Source organism: Eulemur rufifrons, chromosome 17 (assembly GCF_041146395.1).
Source record: "Eulemur rufifrons isolate Redbay chromosome 17, OSU_ERuf_1, whole genome shotgun sequence".
Classification (NCBI taxonomy): domain Eukaryota; kingdom Metazoa; phylum Chordata; class Mammalia; order Primates; family Lemuridae; genus Eulemur; species Eulemur rufifrons.
This window is the reverse complement of record NC_090999.1, coordinates 759,784-786,234: the sequence shown is the minus strand read 5'-3', so window position 1 is coordinate 786,234 and position 26,451 is coordinate 759,784. Positions and strand designations below refer to the sequence as shown.

General features: G+C 56.8%; 1 protein-coding gene across 1 annotated transcript; it reads right to left on the bottom strand.

Annotated features, from left to right (window-relative positions):
• Positions 1–10,348: 10,348 nt before the first annotated feature.
• On the bottom strand, positions 10,349–26,398 carry TRIP13 (thyroid hormone receptor interactor 13). Its single transcript, XM_069492518.1, has 13 exons — positions 26,307–26,398; positions 24,575–24,740; positions 22,817–22,946; positions 22,166–22,221; positions 21,421–21,511; positions 19,788–19,860; positions 17,165–17,228; positions 16,408–16,494; positions 16,028–16,134; positions 14,696–14,849; positions 12,430–12,542; positions 11,379–11,448; positions 10,349–10,438 (listed from the first exon to the last, which is right to left on the bottom strand). The coding sequence occupies exons 1-13, from the start codon at positions 26,396–26,398 to the stop codon at positions 10,349–10,351; spliced, it is 1,293 nt and encodes a 430-aa protein (XP_069348619.1).
• Positions 26,399–26,451: the final 53 nt, after the last annotated feature.

The following is a 26,451-nucleotide window of genomic DNA, read 5'->3' as shown; positions in this document are numbered from 1 at the left end:
AATGAAAACCATCCAAGATCGGGAAGCTGAAAACAGCAACCCGCCTGGGCGTAACTGGCACTGCGAGCAGGACGTGCGTCCCCCAGGGGTGCACAGGGCGCCAAGCTGTGCCGCGCCTGGGTTCAAACCAGCCCAACGGCGTAAACAGCTGAAAGCACACAGGCTACGTCCTCTGATCGTGGTGGAATTAGACTGGAAATTAATAGCAAGACGATAACAGGAACGTTTCCAAACGCTTGGAAATCAAACAACACGCTAGTGAATAATCTAGGGGCCAAAGGCAGTCTCAAAAGAAACTTTATAATGTTTTGAATCAAATGAAAATAAAACACAACAAATCGAAAGGTGTGCCAGGCAACTGACACGGTGCTTAGAGGGGACTCGTGGCATTAAATGCTTGTGTCGGACAAGAACCAAGGTCTGACGTCAGTGATCTAAACTTTCACTTCAAGAAACGAGGAGCAAAAGAGAAAAAAACCATGAGCAGGTGGGGAAGAAAATAATGAGGAAAGGAATAGAAATAAGAAACATTCAAAGGGAAAAATAACAGCAAAAATAATGAAACAAACCTGTTTTTTAAAAGTCCAATAAAATTAGTAAACATCAATCCAAGACTGACAAAGAAAAAGGGGGAAGATACACTCTGCCAATGAATGAACTAAAAGGGGCGTCCCTGGAGACCCCACAGGTACCGAGAGGAGAATGAGGGACCCGGGGACAGCCCGCTTTGCACAGGTTCATGCACGTGGCTGCAGTGGACCGAGGCCGTGAAACCACCGTCCAGCAAAGCTCACCCAGGAAGGAAAAGAAATCACCTGAACAGCACTATGACTATGAAGGAAATTGAATTTGAAAGTTAAAGCCGTCCCCGAAACAGTCGCCTGGCACAGACGGCTTCATTGGTGAATTCTACTGAGACTTTAAGGCATGATTAGGATCAATTTTACACAAGCTCTTGCAGAAAGTAGAAGAGCAGAGAATACTTTGCAAACAATAACATTTGGCTGACACCACTGTGATACCAAGACAGGACTTTACAAGAAAAGAAAACTGCAGGCCATTGTTGATACAGCCACAGATATTCTCAACAATATTTGCAAATTGAATTCAGCAATAAAAAAAAAATACACCATGACCAGTGGGACTTATTTTGGGAATACAAGGTTGGTTCAATATTTTAAAAATCAATCAATATCATCCACCCTATTACTAGGCTTTTTTCTTCACTGAGGAAGAAAAAACATTTGACAAAATTTAACATGCATTCCTGACCAAAACTTCTGACAAACTGAAAACAGGAGGAATCTTCCTCATCCTTATAAAGGGTGTCTACAAAAACCCTGCAGCCAACTGCATTCTGTTACAGTGTTTCCAATTTCTAATTTCCTTTTGACTCTTCTGGGGTTCCCATCTCTCTGCTCACACCGCTCGTGGGTTCCTGCCTGTCGTCCACTTTTGCCATCAGGGTCCTTCATCTGAGTTTCAAGTCTGCCACGTCTGAGTCGCATTCTGACGTTTGCTTGTGTCTTCGCACCTGCCTGGTGACTTCTCGTTGCCGTGAGCTGTGCCTGAGTGGGCGCCAGGGCCGAGAGGAGCCGGCCTCAGGGAGAGGCTGTGACTGCGGCTGGGCTCCGGCTGCAACGCGCGGAGGCTTCAGTTTCCTCTGGTGCCGCCTCTCTTGTCCCCTGTTGCCGTGGGGTTTCCCTGGAGTCTCCTCCTAAATAGAATCTGCGTCTACACCTGTCTCGCCTGCACGCGCTGTTGTCAGGCGGGAGCCCTGGTGGTCAGGTGTGGGTGGACGGGGCAGTTCTGTGAGCTCACGGGGAATCCGCAGCCTGGTCCCTGGGCTCCGGCTGGGAAAGGACTGTCCCAGCGTCCCACTTGTCCCCACAGGGGACGGACGGCGGGAGGGGCTCGCACTGTCTCACTGCTCCCCGAGGCCGGTGAGGGTCTGCGGAGGCCGTTTCCGCGAGGAAAGGGCTTTGCTGTGGAGAAGGGGAAGCTCTGGGCGTATTTCCAAATACTACTTTTCCTCCCCCCCTGTTGGGAGTACCAAGCAAGGGGCAGTTTTTCTCCGGTTTTCACCATGAGCGTCTGCTGGGACCCTAAAGGTAAAACTCACAAGACGCACGTGTGGCCCCCGGGGCTCCCCGGCGAGCGCGCGGTCGGCCTCCACGGGTTCTCCAAGGACCGTCTGTGTGGTAATCGAGAAGCGTGGTGTTGGCAAAGACAGACTCGCGTACACACGGAACAGCAGGTCCAGAATAAATTCATGCCAATATGGCAAATCAAAGGTCGACAGAAGTAGGAACACAATTGAGTGGAGAAAGGGCACTCTCTTTTATCCAAAGGCTATGGAAGTCACTGGACATGCAAAGGCAAAACTTAAAAAGATAACTTGTCCTAAACTTCACAATTTGATATAAATCATGTTTTAAATATTCTGTATTTTATGGCGTTTTGACATCTGGAGAAGCTGGCTGGGGGAGACACTGGCCCCGCAGGGCTGCCTGGGCCAGGGGCAGGTCTTTCACGCGCAAACCAGCCAGCCCGGTGTCTGCACCCCCAGCCACCTCCTTATCTAACTCTCGCACCCTGCCCTAAATCATCCCAGTGCCAGCAAGGGCGAGTGGGGACCGCGCTGCAGCCAAGCAGCCCGTCCTCAGCTGCTCCTCCTGCCTGTCCTGCAGAAGCCCCGCCGCAGCTCCGGCCAGGCCCTTCCTCTCACTGCTTTCTGCTCCAGACCCAAACCCGGTGCCTCCCATGGCCCCCCATGGTGGTGCGGCCCCTCTGCTTGGGAAACATAAGTCGTACAGTCTCCTTTCGATGGCATTGACCTCTTCCTGTTGTCACTCCAACTTTTGCAAATTGAGTCCCAGGCACAAAACAACTTTACACAAAAATTTACTGACGGTGGACCAAAGGTCTCCTTGTAAAGAGCAAAACTATCACATAAAACTCTAGGGAAAAACAAACTCAGGAGAAAATCTTCATGGCTTGGAGTTAGGCAAAGAGTTACTAGATGCAAAACGAAAGGCATAGTCCACGAAAGGAAGGCCGGGGAAGTGGACGTAATCGAAATTGGAGACTCCTGCTCTGTGAGAGGCACTGTTAGGAGAAGGAGAACATAAGTTGCAGACTGGGCGAGAGTAATCGCAGTCACATGTGGTATAAAGGACTCGTACTCAGAATACATAAAAAAAACTCTCAAATTCAACAGTAAGAAATCAAAAAACTCAGTTAAAAATGGGTGAAGACTTAAAGACAGAGAAAGGTTTTCAGTCATGAAGAAGAACTTAGATTCTAGAGAAAGAAAGGTTTTAGTAAAAAAATAACTCAGGTGAGAAAGAATGACTCCAGTAGTTAATGATAACTCTAGTGATAGACATAAAAAGGTTTTAGTCATAAACGATAATTCAGGTGCTAGAGAAAAATGGTTTCTGGCAACAAATGATAACTGATATCCCAGAGATTGAAGGTTTCCAGTCATAAATGCCTCAGGTGATTGAGATATAAGTTCCAGTCATAAATTATAATGCAAGTGACACAGGGAAAAAAAAGGTTTCCTGTCGTAAAAGATAACCCAGTTATTTGAGAAAGAAATGTATTTATCATAAAAAATAACTCAGGTGATAGAGAAAGAATGTTTCACATCAGAAAAGATAATTCCCTCGACAGAGAGAGGGGGCGTCATACTATGTGATGATAACCCAGGTGACAGAGAAGGGTAGTTTCCAGTCACAAAAGATAATTCAGATGGTGGAGAAAAAAAGGTTTCCAGTGACGAGTGAGAGCTCAAGTGACAGAAAAAGTAGAGTTTCCTGTCATAAATCATAACTCAGGTGACAGAGAAAGAGTTAAATGATAGTTGAGGTAACGGAGAAAGACGTTTTCAGGCCTACGTGGTCACTCAGGTGTGGAGAATGGAAGGTTTCGCGGTAAACTGTAACCAGGTGATGGGCAGGGAAAGGTTTTCAGTCAGTAAATAATGCGGGTGACTGAGGAAGACAGTCGCGGGCAATAATGGGGGTATCTCGGGTGACAGGGAAAAGGGTTTCCAGTCGGCAGCGATAGTTGCGGGTGACGGAAGGTTTCCGGCCACAGTGATAGCTCAGGTGACAGAACCACCAAGCTTCCGGTCACACGTAGTAGCTCAGGTGACCGAAAAAGGCTTTCAGTGATGAATAGAAACTCAGGTGATCGGTAAAGAAATTTACCAGTCACGAGTGATAGGCGATAGAAAAGCAAAGGTTTTAGTCACAAATCATAATTCACATGATGAACTTTATATAAAAATCATATAAAAATTATTTATAAATAACACATATATACAAAATATCAGTACATAAGGTTTTCTGTCATAAACGACAACTCAGGTAACAGAAAACGGTTTCCAGCCATGAATGAGGATTCAGGCGGTGGAGAAAGAAAGGTTTTGGCCACAAATAAATGATCGCTGAGCCCATCAGGAAGGCCGGGACGCCAAGAGTGACTCCCCCGGGGCCGCTGGCGCCTGGGCCTCCCCCGCCCCCGCCGCGAGGGCCTCTCGCTCCGGGACGCTGCGCCACTTGGCCCTGGTGCAGCTCACGGGGTCCCCATGCCGCAGCGGCACGTTCTGCCACCGTCACGCTGCACGCTTCTGTGCGATGACATTTTCAACATCTGCCCCTGCCCCTGCTTTGTGAGGGACTCGAAGGCTGTCAGGACGTCGGGAGCCGAGGGACAGGCAGCCACGCAGGCGCGCACGGCCCCAGGAGGGGGCCCAGCGGGGTGAGGGGCAGTGTGAGGGCCCAGGGTCTCCTGTGTGGGGGACCCCAGGGGTCAGAAGGAGGCAGGTCCCGCGTGCTCACTGGGTGGCCATCCGTGAGGCCCCTCCCTGGGCTGTCCGGTCCCTAGAAAGCTATGCCCCGAGGGACGGAGAGGGGCCCCGGTGACCTGGAGAGGGCAGCGGCCGTTGTCCTGACAGCCATGGGCCTGGCATCTTCGGGTTTGTGGCTTCGCAGAGGCGCGGCCTGGCTGGGGCCTGGCTGGGGCCTGGCTGATGTCCTCGGTCTCCTGGCCACACTCCGCCGGAGGGAGCCCAACTGCCTGGAGCCACACGGCACCCGGCGCTCTGTGCTGCCTGTGTTGAGACAGGTGTGCGTCGTCCCCAAACCACGGCCCAGCCAGAGTGTGTGCAGGCTGCCAGTCCCCGCGTCCTCTGGGCTCCCTCTGACTTCTGCCCCGAGGGTGCTGGCCGGCGCCGGGGGGTCTCACCCTGACGCTCGCCAACCGCCTTGCTCTGGAGACCCCTCCTGCCCCTCCTCCGAGACGCAGGCGTGTCCAGCGTGGGGGCTGGAGAGTCCCTGCCATAGACGCTGCGTCCGTGCAGCTGGAAAGCAGCCGTGCAGAGCACTCCGTGGTTGGAGCGGCCGTGGCCAGCCGTGGCCCCGTGGAGAAGCGGCAGGACATCTGAGTGGACAGCCCCGAGATGGTCCCCAGACTTCTCCAACCGCCTGAGGACAGCCCCAAGGTTGCCCCCCAGACTTCTCCAAACTGCCTGAGGACAGCCCCAAGGTTGCCCCCCAGACTTCTCCAAACTGCCTGAGGACAGCCCCGAGATCGCCCCCCAGACTTCTCCAAACTGCCTGAGGACAGCCCCGAGATCGCCCCCCAGACTTCTCCAAACCGTCTGGGCCTACAGAGGTGCCCCAAGAACCAGGGCTGGATCCCAGCTGGCCCAGCAGAGGACGGGGGGGGGGGGTCTCGTGGAGGAGGGAGCGACGGAGCTCCAGGGGCCGGGCCTGCCGGGCTGGGCAGCAGGGGGGAGGTGCTCAGCCAGGCCCCCCATGCGGGAGCACCCAGGGCCCGAGAGCGGCTTACTGGGGACCTCCCCGCACGGAGTGTGCAGCTGGGACTGACACGCCGGCCGTCAAGTGGCCCCAGCGTCGGGTCGCTGGCGGGCTGGGAGCCTCCGCGTAGGGGAGGCCGTGGAGGCCTCAGCGCTGCCCTCCCGGGACAGTGTCGGCACCAGCGCCAGGGGGCGGGCAGGGCTGCGGCTCTTCTGGGCTCCGGGGGGCTGCGGGTCCTGCCTGGCTCTGACTGCCAGCCTGGCCCCTCGGATCAGAGAGGCTACGGGCTCCCTCGGGCTCGGCCAAGCAGTGACCCCGACTGGCCACAGCCCCCACCCCGCCGTGCCAGGTGTGGCCGCAGCCCCTCATCGCTGTGGTCACCTGTGGGGAGGTGAACAGCCTTCTCTCAGGCCTGGAGGGAGGCACGCCCAGTACGGCTTTCCCTGCCCCTCGCTCTGCCCTCCATCTACGGAGCCTCCTGGGGACGAGGCACCGTCCTGCAGCCCAGGCAGGACACGTACGCGGAAGGCCACCCACTGAGGAGTGGGCCTCCAGGAGCTGGGAGGTCCCGGCTCCACCCGAGCCCATCACGACGGTCACAGGCCTGTGACCCAGAGCGCTGCTGGCCTCGGCGCCCCCCCCATGCGGACAGCGGGAGCGCCCGATGCTGTGTGCCCCTCCCGGCCCCTGCAGTCCCCGGCCGAGGACCACGCCGGCCTCTCCTGTGCTCCTCCACCAAGCTCCTGTGGCCACCGGCCCACGGCGGGAGCCACCCATGAACGGGTGACGCTGGTGCCCCAAGACAGCCTGTGCCCGGTGAGGAGCCTGGGGGCCCAGGCAGCTGCAACCCCCCCTCACACCACAGCCCCTGTGTCCCCATGGCCCCCCGCTCCCCTGCAGATGCACACGCGTGTGCAGCTGCCAAACGCACGCATGCACATGTGCGCACGGGACACACACAGCCGTGGGGGGCAGGGACGCGGTCTGGGGCCTCCACTGACCCCTGTCCCTGCCGGGGCCTCCGCGGGTCGCCTGCCCGTCCCGTCCCGTGGGGCGCTGCCGCCCTCCGGTGGCCGAGGGCAGAACCGCAGACGCAGTTTCTGAGGCGCTCACACCCTGGTCTGCGACCAGTGGCCCTTCCCCTTCCGTCTGGGCACCAGGACACGGAGTGCCTCGGCGCACCCCAAACCTGGGGCGTGCAGCGTCCCCTCACCTGCAGACCCTGGAGCTCTCAGACCCCACGTTCATGCCCCGGGGGGTGTGGGGACCCCCTCGTCCACCCCATCTGCTCTCTGGCTGGTGTCACTGTCCTCCCCACGGCGGTGGTGGTGCGGGGACCAGACTCAGGCCAGGAGGGCCTGGGGGGCCCCAGTGCAGCTCTGCTCCTGGCCACCAGCCCTGCCAGGGCCCTCAGCGTCCCCTGCTCCCTCCCCACCGAGGGCAGCCCCGTGGCTCCCCTCATCCCCTGGACACCCCGAGGCCACGTGCCCTTGGGTGCTCTGTCCCCGGCACTGGAGGACGTGACCTGGTCACCTCAGCCAGTGACCACAGAGGACAGTGGAGAGGTGCAGATGCCACCGTGCAGGCCACGGAGCCTTGTGACGGGTGTCCCGCGGGGGAGGGTGCAGGCGGGGCTGGCCACAGCGGGAGCAGGGGCCGCGGCGGGAGTGGGGGCCGTGGTGATCTCCAAGGCTGCGCCCTGGAAGAGCAGGTGTCCGCGCTGGGGCAGCACCCACTGCAGCACTCGCTCGGGTGTCTCCGTCTGTCGTCACCGATGTCCACCAGCTGTGACGGGCACTTGCAGAAAACTTCTTGGCACAGGTAACTGGCTTGCAGGGCGGAAGTGACCACCTCTGTTGGAACAAGCAGGGAGCACGGGAGATAAGCAGGGAGCACGGGCGGCTAGCAGGGAGCACGGGGGACAAGCAGGGCGCACAGAGGGACTAGCAGGGAGCACGGGGGACAAGCAGGGAGCACGGGGGATATGCAGGGAGCACGGGGGGCAAGCAGGGAGCACGGGGGACAAGCAGGGCGCACAGAGGGACTAGCAGGGAGCACGGGGGGCAAGCAGGGAGCACGGGGGACTAGCAGGGAGCACAGAGGGACTAGCAGGGAGCACGGGGGACAAGCAGGGAGCACAGGGGGCTAGCAGGGAGCATGGGGGGCAAGCAGGGAGCACAGAGGGACTAGCAGGGAGCACGGGGGACAAGCAGGGAGCATGGGGGGCAAGCAGGGTGCACAGAGGGCAAGCAGGGAGCACGGGGGATATGCAGGGAGCACGGGGGACAAGCAGGGAGCATAGGGGGCTAGCAGGGAGCACAGGTGACATGCAGGGAGCACGGAGGGACACGTGGGCCGCACCAGCCCTAGGGGACAAGCTACGCCAGACCCCACAACAGAAAACAAGCCCCAGACCCACGCGCAGCCACGCTGCCTGCTGGAACTCAGCGTCACACTCTGGAAGGGAGACAGACCCGGCTCTCAACATGCAGTGCACCGTGTCTGCCGTCCAGCAAGACATCACTAGATAAGTAGCAAAGCTGACCGATAGACCGGAAGGAAAATCAATCAATAGAAACAACCAGAGCGAGAAGACGAAATGAGAAGACGAGGGTTTGTAGAGATGCTCATCTTGCTCAAGGACGTCAAGGAAACGTGAACATCATGAGTAAAAGGAAGAACTTCCGGAAGTGAGACGGAAAGGGAGCTAAGGGGCATCCCGTGGGCTGAGCGGACGGCACGTGTACACGGCAGGGAGAGGCCGGCACACGGGAGGCAGGAATGTGGAGTGGCCTCACCGCGGCGAGGACAGGACTGACCGTAAACGGGCGAGTCCCAGTGACTGTGACGGTGCCAGGTGGGGCAGCTCGCCGATCCCAGACCCAGTAGGATGAGGAAGGCACAGAAAGTGCTGGAACAGTCATGGTCAAATGTTTCCCAATTTGATGACACTTTAGAACCTCAAGAAGCCCCACAAACTCTAAGCACCTTAAACACACAGACACACGCTTGGTCCAAGCCAGCGGCCTCCGACACGCCGGCGTGGACGGCAGGCTCACCACCCGCCTGCCCGCGACCGACTTCACAGAACAAGCAGATCACACAGCACAACTCAGAGGACCTGGGCTCCTCTAGGCATGGGGGGGGGGGGGGCTCACCCCGCCGGCCAGCTGGTGTCAGAGCCGGGTCACCTCCCCACACTCCACCCCTGCAGGGCCCTGCCCACGTCCCCTCCGCGGTCACTGTCCGACACACTCCCACGGGCACCGGCACCCCGCTCCAGACGGGCGCTGCCCTGCCCACCGCCCGGCCTTCCAACGTGCCGCAACGTCTCCCAAGCCCCTGCCAGCCCCCGAGGGCTCCGTCCCCGTGGACCCCACACTCACTCCCGGAGGGCGGGTCAGGGCCGTGCTCTCGTGACGAGAAGACCCTTTTCTCTGAGTGCGAATGGCTGCGTCCCCACCGGCACCCGACGGGGGTCTCCAGGCCACAGCGCCAGGTTCTGTTCCACGGCGGGAGCAGCGCCCAGCTCTGGACCTGGAGCGAAGGCCCCGTGGACGGCACAAAGCGTGAAACAGGCTGCAAGTAATCGTGTGAATACTTTTTAATAAAATTCAAGACAATTGGGAGAGATACTTACAATCAAAATGAGAAAATTCCTTAAAAAATTGAATATTTTAAAAGTTCTATAACAAAAGGTAACACATTTTTCAAAAAGTAGACTTCATGTACAAAGCACTAATTTGAAATTTATTCTTACATGAGACCAAGCCTTAATATTCTGTGAAATATGTCAATTACAGACCCATTTATTTTATATTGTTAATGTGAATCTTCCTTTGAGACGTGAATAACATCATTGAACAAACAAAACGGGCAGAAACGTCCGAGCAACGCGTGCGCCGCGCTCGGTCGCCAGGGAGGCCGGGGGCCTGCGCTCCTCCCACAGACCGGACCTCACCTGGTCATTTGTTATAAGAGAACACTTTGCCTGGAATTTTTTTCTCAGTTTCTGTAACACAGGAACAGGGTTTTTGCGCCCACTAAATAGTCTCCAAAACGTTTCGCACTGAATCAAACAGGCTGACCCCAGAAAGCAGCCACCCGCGGGGGTGGCGAGTGCACCCTGCCACGCGATGGTCACCCGCTCACGTAGGCTGACGTTCTGTTTCTAGGACACCTACATTAAGGTTCCTTTTAAAAATAAAATTTGTTAGCATTGTGCCCATCTGGGGGAGGGATGAGAATGAACACGCTTAGTTCTTTACAAAGCAGCAAACAAAATCTGAATTAGCCTTCAAAAGCAGTAAAAGTGACATCTTTCCTATAATTTGTCTTCTGACATGCATTTTACAATAACGTAAATATAACACACTTCTTTTAAGAAGGCCTGGCCCCCCGGGCCTCCGGCACGCAGGTCGAGCGACCGCATACGGGGGCGGGGCTTCCCGAGCGGCAGGCGTGGCCCTCGCCGGCCTTCTCCCGCAGAGAACCGGCGACGGGGAGCCAGGATCAGACTACGCCGATAGCTTCTGTCTCTCTTCAAACTGCTTGTCCACTGCCAGGGACAGGGCCTGGAGGAATCCCTCTATGGTGACGGTAGGGGCCTGGGGAGACACACGGGCGTCACCGGGGCCCACCCTTGGGGGCAGCTGGCGGCAACACCCCCCAGGGTGCAGACAGTGTGGCAGGTCAGCGGCACCGCTGGGTAGGGAGCGCAGAGCCACACACACCCAGGGCGCCGCGCAGGCCCACCGCGGGACGGCAGACGGGACCACTCCATGTGCAGAGAGGGCACCCAGAGGGCTGCCCGACGCCGTGCCCGCAGGTGAGCACCGAGCCAGCCGCCAACTCACGGAGAAGAGAAGCTGCTGGGAACCCTGGAGGCCCCTCAGAGGGGCTGCCCCACGTCTGGGGCTCTGTAGACCCCAGGACACCCTGGCTGATCACCAGGGAAGTGACCTGGCCCAGTGTCCTGAGCTGTCACCCCCCTGCAGCTGAAGGCTCCGGCTCCTGGTTCGCGGTCAGCCGCGTCACCTCAGCGCTGGGCACCACGCCCGCACGGAGGCTGCGACTGACCAGAGCATGGGGGGCTCCAGACTGAAAGGAGCTGCTTTGGGATGTGTTTTCCCATCTGGACGTCAGCGTGTCTGCGCGGCCGACACTCACAGCCTCACCTGGTCAGCTGCCGGGGAAGGGGGGGCCTCCCGGGCTGGGGGTCTCTGGTGGGGCCCAGCACAGCGGGGACAGGGGTGGCGCCAGGTCGCCGTTGGCTGAGCCCAAACCCAAAGGGCATGAGCCTTTGGCAGGGGCCAGGGCGGGCCTGGGACAGGAGCTGTCACACACCACGGAGGCAGACGTGGGCGTGTTTGCCAGTGGGTGGGCAGACACGCAGCACGGCCACCTCCTGGGCCCTCCCGCTTGGGGGTTCCAGTCACGCCTCCCGCCGCCCCAGGACCGTCACCTACGGACAGAGGGCAAACAGGCGGCTGCCCCAGTGGCAGCGGGCGGAGACCCGTGGGCGTGGGTGGGTGCGCGAGGACTCACCTGGACGTACAGCGCGTGAGCCAGGAAGGGCAGCTTCCGCAGCACCCGGCCGCTGAGGCCCTCGCTCTTCCTGTGGGGACCAACGCGGCCTGTCAGTTTCAGTCACCGGCTCGGGACTACGTTGCCTCCGTATCACCAGCTCTGAGCCTGAGGGCTGGCAGAGGCGCCCGAGAACACCAGGCCCCGGGCAAGCACAGGCGCCACCTGGGCCTCGCGGGTGCCACCACCCCTCGCGCCCCTCGGCCGTGCCCCTCTGCGTGTCCCTGCGCCCTGCAGCCCCTGCAACGGGGCTCGTCCCCTCTGGCCTCAGCTCTTGCTCCGGGTGGGACGTCCTCGCTGCCCCGCAGCACCACCGACGCCACCTCTGAGTCCGCCCTGCGGCTGCCGTCCCCGTGCTCAGGGGCCGCAGCGCCTGCCTGCGAGCACCAGGCGTGGCGTGACGCGTGGAGCGCAGGGCGGTGGGCACGCGGTCAGCCGGCACGGGCCCCCGAAACAGCCAGGCTGGTTCACGGCTTCAGCGCCTGCCAAGTCTGTCTGCTCCCCTCTGTCCCCATCTCAGCCAGCTTACGGCTCTTCAACGAAAACCCCAATCTTTCCTCTCAGCTTCAGAACAGACTTGGAACTCCGTCCAGAGATCTGTGGCCCTCCCCACCGCGTCCCCTGCCCTCTGCTGCACCAGCCGGTCAGTCTGCCGAGCGGCCGAGCTCGCGCCCACCCCCCACCCCACACCCTCCGGATTTTGCTCCACCCGTACCCAGATTCCATCCTTCAAGGCTCTGCTCCACTTTCCTGCCTCCCCTCCCAGCCTCCCTCCAGCACAGAAGCCACCTCCCTGCGGCCGACCCTGAGCACGCGGGAGGCTGCGCACGGGGCCCCCACACATGCCAGCTGTTCCCGCTGCTCACGCGTGAGGGGGCATCTGCGAGGAGACAGCTGTGCTCACGCACACACCCAGATGCACACGCACACGCGTGGCGTGTCGAGAGCTACTTCCAGAGCCCTCCCCGGGACGGCCCCGTGACTACGGCACGAACATGCGGTCCGTCTGCACCTTGAGATGTCACTCAGGAGGAGGCTCAGTTTGGACACATTGTTCTCAATGAAGCCGATCATCTCCAGCTCCCGCAGGGTCAGCAGCTGCTGGCGAGGGTATATGATCTGGCACTGGGGAGACAGCGGCAGCGCAGTCAGGGGCGCGGCAAGAGGGACCCCCGCAGAGCCGACAGAGACCGGACGCAACCAGCCCTGACACGAGCCGCACAGGAGCAACGCCGCCTCTCCTGTGACTCCGGCCACAACGTCGCCTGACTGCACGAAGGGACCGAGAGGCACCAAACCCAGCCTGTTATTGTGTCAAAACACAGGTGGGCAGAGCTGAGACTCGGAGCCATGATGTCACCTGACTTGCAGAGAAGGGCCCGGGTCCGTCTGTCTTTAAGACGAGGCTGGTTTAGCAGCGCGACACAGCGTCTGACTGACCAGGAACGGGGCCCCACAGGTTCGCCTCGCGGACCGGCTGTCTGAAGTCAGACACTCGCTGCCAGTGGCCTCGCTGAACTGTCACGTCAGGTGGACACAGTGACCATCACTACGACTGAACTAACATGAACGGTTCTGATTTAGGAACCAGCAGAGAAGAGAAAGAGAACGGCATTCTTTGCACATTTTGGAGGCTTGGTGAAGGTTGTGGGTAAAATTAAGAAACCCAGGTGTTTTTTTTTTTTTTTTTTTTTTGTTGAGACAGAGTCTCGCTCTGTTGCCCGGGCTAGAGTGAGTGCCGTGGCGTCAGCCTAGCTCACAGCAACCTCAAACTCCTGGACTTAAGCGATCCTACTGCCTCAGCCTCCCGAGTAGCTGAGACTACAGGCATGTGCCACTATGCCCGGCTAATTTTTTCTATATATATTTTTTGTTGTCCATATAATGTCTTTCTATTTTTAGTAGAGACGGGGTCTCGCTCTTGGTCAGGCTGGTCTCGAACTCCTGAGCTCAAACGATCCGCCCACCTCGGCCTCCCAGAGTGCTGGGATTACAGGCGTGAGCCACCGCGCCCGGCCGAAACCCAGGTTTTGTTCAGTGTGTTCCGACCTTCCCTCCAGACTCGCCAGGTGACGCTCGGTGGGTTCCCTGGGGACCCTGCAGCCTCCCTGGGCCCTGCCTCCCCTACCCGACCAGCGACACTCGGCACCCAGTGGGCACACGTGAAAATGCCGCCTGCAGGCTCCTCACGGAGGGGGGTCCCTGTCACACGCCGACAGCTTTCAAAACCACACATCCACGACTGCACCTGAGTGTCTGCATTTCATACCAACTGCCGAGGAAACCGCCCCGCCCGCACTCTCAGCTCCCAGAACAAGCCCACACCTCTTAGCTAAAGCTTAGGCTGGAAAGCTTAGACTCCAGCACAAGTGCGGAGGCGTCCCTTGGGGGCTGGGGCCACGTCAGGGCACGTGACGGCCTCCGGCACCAGCGACTTTCTCTCCCACACAAGCAGCTTCTCCCCCGCGGGGCTCCCGGCAGCAGCGCCGCACTCGGACCTCTCTTCAGACCCACAGCCCCTCCCCCGCCCCGAACGCCCACAGGCCCGGCCTGACCCCGCGCCCACCTCTGCCGAGTCACGGCTGAGACCAGCTCCGCTGTCCCCAACCGAGAGGCTGTGGCACCCTTGCTGAGGCCGCTGCTCTGTGGGGTCAGGCGGTGGTGACAGGGTGCATGGACAATTCACCTCGCCACTGGTGGCCGCGACTCCGTGACAATAACCGCTGTTTAAACCCTCATTTGTTGGGTTGCTGGGTCACTAACCGAGGCCCCTGAATTCCAGGCTCCGCGTGGCTCTGCCTGCTGCCCCCTCTCCTCCACAGCACCCGAGACGCAGGCGCAAGGGGTCTCAGCTGTGCCCCGACACAGTGCTCACCACTGTCGCCAGAAGCAGAGACGTGAGCACTTCAGTCAGACGACAGCCCCACGAAGCCCTGCAGTCGGCGTGACCGCCGTGAACCGAGTCAGCTGTTCTTCCTCTTCCAGGCGAGGACGCCCAGCCCAGAGCAGCCGGCCCTCTGCAGGCGTGGTCAGCTGAGAACGGGGTCTGCCCGACTCCCCAGCTTCCTGCACGTCAGCACCCCAGATAATGAAAAATGCTGACCGCACTGTGCCAAAGGGCAAAAATACGGACTCAGTGGCCATAATTTGGACTATTAACTCAGCCTGTCAAATATAACCAAACTGCAATTGGAGTTTGAAAAGATGATCAATGCCCATGTTGAAACAGGTCCTATACCAGGACTAGCTCAATTGATCAAGAGCACAAGAAATCCAACCTTCATCAGCTCTTCCAGACACGAGAGGTAGATTTTGAAGATGGCAGCCACGGAGGGCGGCCCGATGTACTGCTTGATGTCAGCCCTGTCCACGAAGGCCACGTCGATCTTCTCCGTGATGTTGGACGTCGTCAGGATCACTACGTTGGAATGCCTGTGGCGGCCAGGAAGCAAGGACCGTATCACGTGTGTCCATGGCTCACTTCTGTCCCACTGTCCCTGGGCAGGGGTGGGCAGGAGGGACGGCGGCCAGGCCTGCTCACGGGACACCAAGGGTCGCCAGCACCGCCCAGTCCACTGTGCCCCACACAGGCCTGCAGGCCTGGCCACCGTCTGGCGTAAGGCTGGCGGCGGGCACCCCTCCCCTCCCTAATGAGAAAAAGCAGCAGCCCAGGAGACCTGCCGAGAACAACGCCTGCAGGGCCCAGCTAAGTTAAAGAATAGCCACACCTGGGTGGTTACCCTGATAAGGGTCTCAGTTCCTGGAGTCCACACATACCACCAGCCCCTCCTAGTTCTCAATACCCACCCTAAAACCATAACGGAAAATTCCTAACTCTTTGCACCAAAAATCTTCCCGCCAAAGAAACCTTCATCTCCCAGCTCTAAAACATACATGAGCCCAAACAAAACTTCTGGGTGGCGCGACTTCTCGGGCCCCTCTCTCGGGACCCGTTACCCTCGACCGGGAGCGCTCAAATAAAGCCTCGTTGCTCACCCCTTTCCACTCTGCTGGTCTTTCTTTCTCTGGCGCCGACCATCCAAAAACCTTACACTGGCGACCCCCAAACCTCTGCCCATCCCCCGGACTCACCCACGACTGGTGGCACTGGGTGTTGGCACCAATGCTTGGACGCAGCAGTGTTTTATTCTATTTTGTGCTTTTCTGCGATGTGTGAAATCTTACCATGCCCAAGTTCTGTTTTATATTTTTAATACTTTTTTTTTTTGAGACAGAGTCTGGCTCCGTTACCCAGGCTGGAGTGCAGTGGCATCATCACAGGTCACTGCGGCCTCCAAACTCCTGGGCTAAAGAGATCCTCCTGCCTCAGCCTCCCGAGTAGCTGGGACTATAGATGTGCGTCATTGTACCCAGCCCATTTTTAATACTTCAATGAATTAAAAAACACTTAACTTCCCAAAAATGCACTTACTACCTGCTGTCTCCCACGCAGAAAGGCAGGGCCGACACTCAATGTCAAATGCACTTTTAGTTAAGGGAGCTGGGAGGGGGGAGGCCTGGAGTTACAGGTCAGTCACACGTCCTTTCGGAACAAACCTCTCCGCTGCTCCTGACTTAGTACCCAAAGTCGCTGCGTGGCGGAGCGTTACCTTTTAATCTGATCGATCTGGGTGAGGACAGCGTTGACCACGCGGATGGCATCTGACGGCTCGGCCCCTGCCCTGCAGGCATTGCGGGCGGCCGTGAGACTCTCCACCTGCAGGGACAGGGACACAGCAACAGGTCAAAGGGGACGGCACCTGGCACGTCACGGGCCGCGGCAGGGACAAGTCCAGGGGGCGAGTAAACGAAGGCACGAAGGGGACGCACACGCCTGGCTGGGGCGCAGGGAAGGCCTCGGACGGGCCAGAGCGAGGCCCGCAGGGCAGGGGAGTGGTACCGGGAGGCCCAGTCCCGGCCACACGGGAGGCAGAGGCAACCCAGTCTTGAATTTCCTTCAGTCACGGGTCTAACATCTAAAAACGCCCACCTCGTCAATCAGCACAAACACCAGGGCGTCTTTATCGTCAATCAAATCCTGGATCTTCTGGAACATCTTGGTCACCAGCTTGCCGCTCTGGAAGCAAACACTGTCTCAGCAGCCACCGCAGTGAGCACACAGGCCCCGGCCGTGGCCTCCGCCCCAGCTGCCCCCACCAGCCCACGTCTCCCAACGACCCTCAGAAAACACCCCGGACCCGAGAGCAGCCAGGTCAGCACGGGGGGTCAACCTGTGTGCTCCCGCCCTGCGGGGACCCGCGCCTGCACCTGCTCTTCCCAGGGACGCAGAGCACGGGTGGCTGTGCCTGCTCACCCGTCCGTCCTCACTGACTGGGGACGGGGCGGATGACGGGGCAAGCGTGCACGCGGGCTGCCTCGTCTCGCTAGAAGACACGCTGACCCCTGTGCCCGGGCACAGCCCTCAGAGGGAGGGGACGTCGTCCTGTTCACAGGGGCACCGGGGCGCACAGGCACCGATGGCGTGCTCGGCAGGGCCGGTCCACGTGAGGAGCCCGGGTCTGCACGCTGAGGCCAGTGGGCACCCCGTGACACAGTCAGGGGTCTGGGACAGGAGTGGGGGGTCCTGCTAGGCCTTAGCTCTGGAACCCGCCCTGACCACAGTCAGCCCGCCCTTCCCTCTCCCGTTTTCCCATTTCCCTCCTGGGGAGGAGTCTCTGCCTGACGCACAGCACATGTGTTTCCAGCGACGTGGCTGACGATCCAGGATTGAAACGTCTAATACTCACTTCTGAAAACCACTTGGAGAAGAGGCTGTGGCTGTTTATTTCTATTAATTGGCCATACCGGTACCTAAGATGATGAAAGGGGGGAAGAATCACTAAGCAGTCCTGTTGCGTCCTCGGTGCCGGCCACTCCTGCTCCTGTGGTGTGACCTCTCCCAGCTGCCCCCAGGTCGTTACAGTCACTGACAAAGAATCAAGGCACCAAGGCCTGTGTGCTAAACAATTACAAAAAACTTAACACGATGCAATCAATAGTTCTAGACTGTACGAAATCAGTTTTTCCGGAGCCTTATTTGAGTTAAAAAAAGCCCTCTCACTTTTAAACTACATTTATCTCCCTACGTTTAAAAAACAATACCAGTACTAAGATAGCAAACAAACCAAAAGAGAAGCACCAACAGTTCTGGGCAGGAGCCAAACATTTTTTTTCTTTCCACGAAACCCTAAATCAGGGCACCGTGATTCGTTTTCCAGCACCGGCCCCAGAACCTGGGAAGGCTCAGCCCACCAAAAGGCAGCTCTGACGCCCGCGGGACTGGGATCCCGCAGCACTCCTGTCCACGCGGGAGGCCCCGACTGAGCCGGGTGCACGTAGCGTGGGACTAAGTCGAACAGGAAACGCAGCTGAGGCAGGAGAGGAGCCGACTCCCAGGCCCGCTTTTCAGTTTCTTCCGTGTCAAAGGTCCACAGAAGAAAAACGCGTGCTTTCAGAAAGTGTCACCGGCCTCCCACTTAGATAAAGAGGAAAAGACCGTTACCAAGACTGTTTACAGAAGAGGGAGGGGCACGGTCCAGCGAAACAAACCGGGCTGAGTATTAAACAAAACAAATTATACAACACTGGCCATTTAATAGAACGAGAAAGAAAGGCTTGCTAAGGATTCTCTTTACCATTTCTAAGCCACAAAACATATTTCCAGATCTTTGTACTGGAAAATGTTATTATATTTCTGGTGTCTCAGGAAACTGACCCTAGAGATCTTTAAAATACAGATGCATTCCGATATGTCAAAACAAACGCCAAGCTGCTGAACATAACATGAAGGGTTGAAATAAAGCAATTTTCCTACAAAAATTACTTACATTTTTGAAAAGAAACAAAATGATACACAAAACTAAATCTCATAGGGTTCCCTCTAGTACTGAAGTAACAGGTACCAGATTTGCTTTCTGCCTTAAATGACGAGGAAGTGGGATAAGACAAATGAAACGGCATCTGGTCCGAGTGTTGGACCACAGACAGCGAAGCACGGGGACCCCGAGAGAAGGGACGCGAGTGAACCCCACAACCGCCCCGCCGTTCTGCCTCCCACCACCTTCCAGCCACAGCCCTGGGGGGAGCCCACGCAGGGCCCAGTCCCCCGTGCAGGAGACAGAGAGCGCAGCTCAGAGTCGGGGTGGCTGCAGGCCACAGAGCAGGGTTGGGGGGGCGGGGAGCAGACGCCCCAGAAGGTGTGCGCTAAGGTGTGTGCGAGCAGGGAAATTCCACGAGGCCGGTGAGGAGGGACTGGAGATGTGGGAGGACTCCGGGGGCGCACGGCACACAGGCCGGGGGGAGCTCCAGTCACAGCCGCAGGCTGGAGGCACTCGCTGATCCCGCCAGGTGCGCACGGGAGACCCCAGAAGGACGACACTCCAGTAGTAACACGACACTAAGCTAACCCCCCCCAACAGAGCTAAAACAAAGCTCAAAAGGATCACCCCAATCGCAAATAACTGAAATGTTTGTCAACAAAATCCAAGTCAGAAAGCAAGACAAGAAAATCCAGACACTTCAAACCACAACGTTCAGTATTAAATCAAACGGGACTTGACATGCTGAGAAGCAAAAACACGAGACCCGTAACCAGGGGAAAAACCAGTCCACAGAAACAGACTCAGAAATGCTGACGGAATCAGGAGACACGAATGTTACAACAGCTGTTGTAAACATGTCCAAGATTTTAACAGGAACACAAGGAGAGAAAGGAAAGCATACAAAGACTCAAACAGAACCTTTCAGAGAAGAAAAATGCACTGTCAGAAATAAAAATTCCACTGGAAGGAACCGAACGCAGATTAGACACTGCAGAAAATCAGCGAACTTGAAGATGGAGCAATAGAAACTGTTCAAAATGAAATACAGATATTCTCAACAGCCTGAAAAAAACCAGAACGTGCATGGGCGCCCCGCGGAGCCGAGTCAGGCTGTCCACGGGCACACAGGTGGGTTCCCGGATAAAGAGGAGGCTGAGGAAATTCGCTGCAGAAACGCTGACCAGAGCTTCCAAACGTGGTGGAAACCGTGAACCCAGAGCCACAGTTAGACTCACGCTCCTCAGTCACTGACAGCCGCGGACAGAAAGCCAGCAAGGCTGCCACGCGCCTGGCCTGCCGCCATAGGACACACCCTCCAGCAGGGGCAGAAGACACGGCTTTCCTTGTGCGATGCCCAAGACAGAGCACACGCCGGCAGGAAAACGAGACAGGCCACTGGCCGAGGCTGCGCAGGGCGCAGAGCGATGCTGACTCGCACTGAAGGGGAGGAAACTCCCATGTGTGCGCAACGGTTTAAAAAAGTGAAAACGGCTTTGCATGTTATCAGTCCCATTGCCACTGCTCTCCTCCCTCAAACCACAAAAGTTACCTGCTTGAAAGTCTGATGGTCAGTTTCTGAGCTAATGCTTTACACAGGGACGTCTTTCCAGTTCCGGGAGGACCTGTAACAAGAGCCAGGCAAGTGTGTTATTAAGTCAGTGCTGTAAAAAATCTCTTAATAGTTGCATTATGCACAGGTAATAAAATAAAGAGCAGAGTTAAACTCTATTACTATGTTATTACTACAAATACCTGCTAACTCACAAAGGAGTCCACTAGCAGCTTAAACGCAATGAAATATTACCAGCAATATTCTTATCTTTTACTAATTTGGACTCAACTTGTTTGTCTGGTCCTAGCTCCACCCACCGCCCCGGCACCCTCGCTGCTTCCCGGCCGCAGCCCCGCAGCGCTGAGCAGGCACCGCGTTTTCTAGTCCAGGTCCTCACAGACACTTGTCCTGCCCACGTCCTCTGTGAAATCCACTCGCCACGCCCCTCTCAAAGTCAAGTGCCTTCCTGAGCAGCGAAAGCAGGCTCTGTCCTCCCCACCGGAGCCCCCGCTGCCACGCAGGTGGCTCTCGTGAGCCAGGGGAGCGGCTGGGGCAGGGGCTCCTCTGGGCCTGTGCCCGGCTCCCAGCCTCCCAGAAGCCCCAGGGCACCCGCAGGAAGAACGCGCGCCTCAGAGCAGAGGCACGTTCAGCCCTAACGCTCGGCAGCATTTCAGTAACCGAAGAGGAAACACACAACTGGTTCCAAACAGAAGTAACTCACTTCACCATAACGCCCTGCTGACCGCCTGCTCGAGCGCCCTGAGCACGTGTGCTGCGCAGCTGCCGGGACACAGGCCTCGCCGTCTGCCTGCGACCTCGCACAGCCCGGCATTCTCAGCTGGCGCGGAGCAAGTGCTGCTCCAGCCTCGCCTCTGCTGCAAAGCGGGGCTCCCTGGAGTCCCCTTTCCACTCAGTGACATCAAAACAACAACAAAACCCCCAAAACGCTTCATTTCACTCTGAGAAGAACCAGGCAGAATTTCTCTAAAGCTTGACTTTTTCAGCTTACTACTCACAAAATGAGGCTCTGAGCATCCTACAAAGAATACGAGACAGTTTCTGTCCTCAGGGGTTATGCCCAGTTGGGGAAACGGCGTTACTGAAAGTTACAGTAATACAGCACACCCCCTTATCCTCAGTTTCACCTTCCAAGGTGTCAGTTACCTGCGGTCACCCACAGCCGGAAAATGCTAAACACAAAATTCCAGAGATAATTCATAAGTACTAAGTAATTGCTATTATAGCATATTATTATAATTATTCCATATTATTACTAGTTGTTGCTGTTCATCTCTTACTGTGCCAATTTATAAATTAAACTTTATCACAGGAACGTCCGTATAGGAAAGAACACACATAGGGTCGGGACTATCCGTGGCTCCAGGCGTCCACGGGACGTCTTGGAATGTTCCCTGTAGATAAGTGAGGGCTACGGAATGAAGGGCCAAGGAACGAATGCCCCAGGTGTTGTGAGCAGGTCAGCTTCACAGAGAATATTCTAGCACTACGCTGGCTCCTTCAGAAGGCAAACAGCTGCGACTCCTTGCGGGAGACCCGAGAGGCAAGGGCTGGGCGAAGCGAACGCCACGGCTGCTCCCCGACCCTCCCGCCCAGCCGGAGCCTGCGTTACCGTGCAGCAGCACCACCCGGTTCCAGGTGATGAGGTTGCTGTTGACATTCTTGTCTGAAAACAGTAAGGTCGTCATCACGTAATCAAGGAGCTGATGGGAGAAACGAATAAACAGATTAAAGGAAACATGCCAACAAGGCAAAGGCCCCAGGACATGTGCTGCTGACGCTCGATCCTAAGCGACAAGGGCAAGAGCAAGGCCGCTCTGGAGGGGCCAGCACCCCATGCTCGGGGACCACCCCCAGGCTCTCGCGTCGGAGCAATAGGGTCCACGCTGGCTAGGAGCATCACCAAGATGAGAGGAGAAGAAAAGGATCACTTTTAGGTAAAATGCCAACATTAACCAAAATCACAAAGGGATTTATCGAGTAGCGAGTACGTCCCCACAGCAGTGGGCAAGTACGTGGCCTATTTGCTCAAAAACTCACAACGGCCAAAATGCTGAGGGCAGCCTTGGGACGGCCGAGTGACAGTGTCCTAGCACGTCCCGCAGCATGGAAGGACTGCGGCCCCGCCCACTTTCTCAGGGTTCAGGGCAAGATCAGGATCAAGATAACTGTCCCTGTAGTCTGCCCCCTTCCCCGTGTCCCCCCAGGGAGGCACAGAGACTAGCTCCACTCTGGAGCAGTCCTCGTGGGCAGACACCCCGACCGGGGTTCCCAAAGCCCATCTGAACGCAGGAGCTCAGAGGTGCTCGCGCCTCTTCAGGTAACAAGGCGTTTCGGGAAAAGACACAGCGACTTACGTGGGACTTGACTTGCACGTCGTACACCAGGCTGTCCCAGAGCCCGTGGAACTCGGCTACGAGAGAATCAAACACAGACCTGATTTTAGGAGGGCAGGTGTCACACCCCCGGTCAGTCTGCCTGAGCCACGGGCGCGCCTGCTCCACATACAGTAGACGAAGATCCTGACTACAGGGAAGCGCCAGTTTTTCCAATCTTTTCTCAAATTTTGATTTTTTTTTTAAATTGAAGATGCAAAATAAATGTTGGTCACATAGGACTTTTAGCAGATAAACAGAGTAAAAGAACTCCTTTTTCCACCTTGTTATTAAGTGCGCTTTAACACAAGCACTAAATCCTCCACTCTCCCCACGCGATGCCCGACTTCGCCCCTGGACTCTGCCTGTTAGAACCCGATGGCTCCGACGGCATCCTCAGCCTCCATCTTGTACCCGTCCGAAGGGACAACACAGTCTTACATCGGAAATCTCTACTATTCTCTTTTGTGACAAACTTTCCATTTCATAAGAGATAAAACATCCCAAAATCCTACAGAACAAATGGACAAACAGAATATCCTCAGTGGACTGACTTGGCAGGCCCCAAGAGCGTGTGGCCCTCTGACCTCAGCCTCACTCAGCTGCCCCACGTTGGGCCACGGCAGCCCGTACCTGAAGGCAGAACCCAGTGGTTTGCTGCAATTATGTTCTCCGTCTCTTCCTCCAAATTTTCACTGCTGGGGCCATCTTCATTCAGCTGGAAGATGTGAAACGCAATAGTACATGCACTCAAATCAATGGGCTGTAAGGAGAGGGAAAAACCAAATCAATCTATGCAAATCCAAACTATCTCACTTTCTAATGCCAGCTATACGAATTATATGCTAAAGTCCAAAAACAAAATTAAATGTGTAGCATGTTAAAAACTAGTTCTAGATTAGATGAGGTTATTGTTTCAGATTAAGGATTAGTTCTTTTTAAGATGTAAACCCATCCTTCTCCCTTTGGGCCCTATATTTATTTTTTTAAGACTTTACTATTTTTTATAATTACAAAGAAACGCATGCTTGCTAAGAAATATGCAAACAATGTAGATGAAGACTGTCCCCTAAATCCAACCTCAGAGATGTTACAGTCTGTAGCACACTGAGATTTAGTGAAAAATTGACTTCCACTACATAGTTTTCTAACTTGTGCCTTTTCACACTTAATTCAGCTTAGAGATGTTTTAACATCAGTAGACAGAAATCTATTTCATTCTTTTTAATGGCTACTCACGTTTGGTGCAGATGTATGAAATTCCTACGTTCATTAACTAATCTGATTGGCAGACAGTTAGAATATTTCAATTTGTTGACTGATTAACACCATGTAATAAACATTTGTTCATACACATCTACAAAACCGCATAATCGTCTGTTAAGATAAACTCCTACAGTCAATCTGTAGTCACAGAGGGAACATCAGAGCTTTCCCTGGCAGCCCCAACTCCTCCAGCTGGGCTGTGCCCGTCTGTCCTTCCGCCAGGACGTCAGGAAGCTCCTCCCCTGAGACTGGCCAGAGCCACGGCGACAGCATCAGGCCTTAGTGTCGGTGAGGCTCTGACATGCCACAAACACGAGTCCCAGTATAGAAATGTGGAGGTCCACCTCACGAGCACAATTTAGTACCAAGCTTATCCTGCAAATCTGGTTATTAGATACACATCGCGCAGCTCTAAGTGATGTGTCTTCCCTAAAATACGTTTCAGATTGTTTTTCTTTTTTTTACTTTTTGTGTTTTTGTGTAAAGATGGGGTCTTGCTATGTTGTCCAGGCTGGTCTTGAACTGGCCTCATGCGATCCTCCCTCCTTATCCTCCCAAAGTGCTGGGATTACAGGTGTGAGGCCTTCGGGTGGTTGCTATACTAGTGCTAGAACTGCCCCAGGACATCCATGCTCTCACCCAGAGTTCCAGACTCCCACATGTGAACTCAGTAAGATGGCGGGGAGGGCAAACAGAAAGCGGGACAAGATGAGGAACTTGTACCAGGCAAGCCTGTGTCTGCACCTCTGCAACCGCCCCCCACCTCCTAAGGCCCAAACACACACCGAGCACGTGAGTACCTGCTGACGGAGAGACTAAGAGACAAGGCACGCAGCCTCCTCAGCACAGCCCGCTGTTGTGCAGCGCCGCGCCCTGGTCCCTGGGTTCCAGTCTGCCCTCCCACTACACCCAGAGGCAGCGCCGCGGTCCTCATCCCGACAACAGGGCCACTTCCTACTGCTGGGGCCTGGCTCCTGGGGACAGCCAGGGCTTGTGCAGTCTCCCAAACCAACACACGTGAGCCAGGTTCTGACAATCTGCTATCACAAGAGCAAAATATATCCGTGACCCCGACTTTGATTCCAGCAAAGGGTTAACTGTTACTTGGCCCCACTAGGAACTTACCTGTGGGTCCTTCACCTTTAACTCTGTGTCAACGATAGACACGGACTGCACGTTTCTGGTCAGAAAAGGCTCATCGAACTCAGTCCACGTGTAATCACCAAACACAATGTTGTGTCTGTTGAGCAGCTTCCTCACGTTCAGCTTTATGTCTTCTCTTTTTGCAGTGCTAAAAACCAAACAAAAAATGCATAAAATCTCAGCTAAAAAGCAAGATTTTAAAATTGTTTTTCAGAAACTCAGACCACACCTAAGAGCGTGCAGGGGTTGGGAGGACAGGAGGAGCTGGCCTGTGGTCAGACCCAGCGCCGGCCTTGCTGAGGCTCCTCCAGCTGTGCGGCCGGCGCCTCAGCTCCCAGCTGGGAAGGGTGTCAGTGAGTTTTTGCTACACTGGGCTCCCAGCTGGGAAGGGGTGTCAGTGAGTTCTTGCTACACTGGGCTCCCAGCTGGGAAGGGTGTCAGTGAGTTCTTGCTACGCTGGGCTCCCAGCTGGGAAGGGTGTCAGTGAGTTCTTGCTACGCTGGGCTCCCAGCTGGGAAGGGTGTCAGTGAGTTCTTGCTACGCTGGGCTCCCAGCTGGGAAGGGGTGTCAGTGAGTTCTTGCTACGCTGGGCTCCCAGCTGGGAAGGGGTGTCAGTGAGTTCTTGCTACGCTGGGCTCCCAGCTGGGAAGGGTGTCAGTGAGTTCTTGCTACGCTGGGCTCCCAGCTGGGAAGGGTGTCAGTGAGTTCTTGCTACGCTGGGCTCCCAGCTGGGAGGGGGTGTCAGTGAGTTCTTGCTACGCTCGGCTGCTGCAGAGACCAGATCAGGCAACACATCCGAAGGGTTCGGGGACACCCGGCACACACGGAACATCTGATCAATGTTGGCTGTGACTACTGTTAATGAAAGGACGAAACTCCACAGCTGGGGGTCAGGCCTGGAGTTGGCATCGGAATACGCCTCTAATACCTGTGACTTGCGCTGACAAAGCCTGAAACTTGGAGCCTGGCAACCAGGGCTTCCCTCTGCCCACTTCGCTGACAGCCTGACACGCCGGCTTCCTCCGACACCCGCCCGCCTGCGCTGCCCCAGCTCGCTGGGCTGATCCCCACAGTCGCGTCTTGGATTCCGACTCAAAGGCTGCCTCCCTCCAAGCCCTCCTGGACTGGCCCCTCGGAGCCAGGCAGGTGATCCCCGTCCACTGCAATCCTTCCGGCACCCCCCGAGGCAGCAACCACCGTGCGCGGCGTGGCTGTGCACGGGTGTGGCTACGCCCGGGTGTCTCAGGGCCCAGGTACAGCTGTGCGCGGTGTCTCCAGGCTGCGGTGGCACCGCGTGCAGGTGTCCCTGAGCTCTGAGGCAGCGACAGGCGTCTGTGGGCCGTGGTAGGGCTACAGCCCGCAGGACCCACAGGGGCCGTACCATGACCTGGCTCAAAGTCACACGAGAGGGATTTGCTCTGAATCGTAAAAACACCAAGTCCGTGGGGACCGGGGGAAAATTAAAGCGTCTGAGAAACTCTGGCTCAGAGTTTGACGTCTCAGCTTTCGGCCCAGGATGTACTGCGGCCTCGTTTGAGCCGCCTGAGTGTGATACCCGCGCTGTCGCGCTCCGGGCCGCCCGGCGAGGCCCCGCAGGGCGGGGACGGGTCTGCGAGCTCGGCCGGGCGGGACCTCGGGCGGGTCAGCTCGGGTCGGGCCAGGCCGGCTGAGGTCCGCTCCGACGGGGCCGGCCTCACGGGCCGGGTCGGCTCACCTGCCGCCGCGCTGGTGCACCTCCACGTGGACCGCCGGCGCCTCGGCCACGCAAGGCAGCGCCTGCTTCAGGTCGCCCACGGCCTCGTCCATGGCGCCGCCGGGAGCCGCGGGGACCGCCCCGCAGCGTGGCCGCCGCAGCCTCG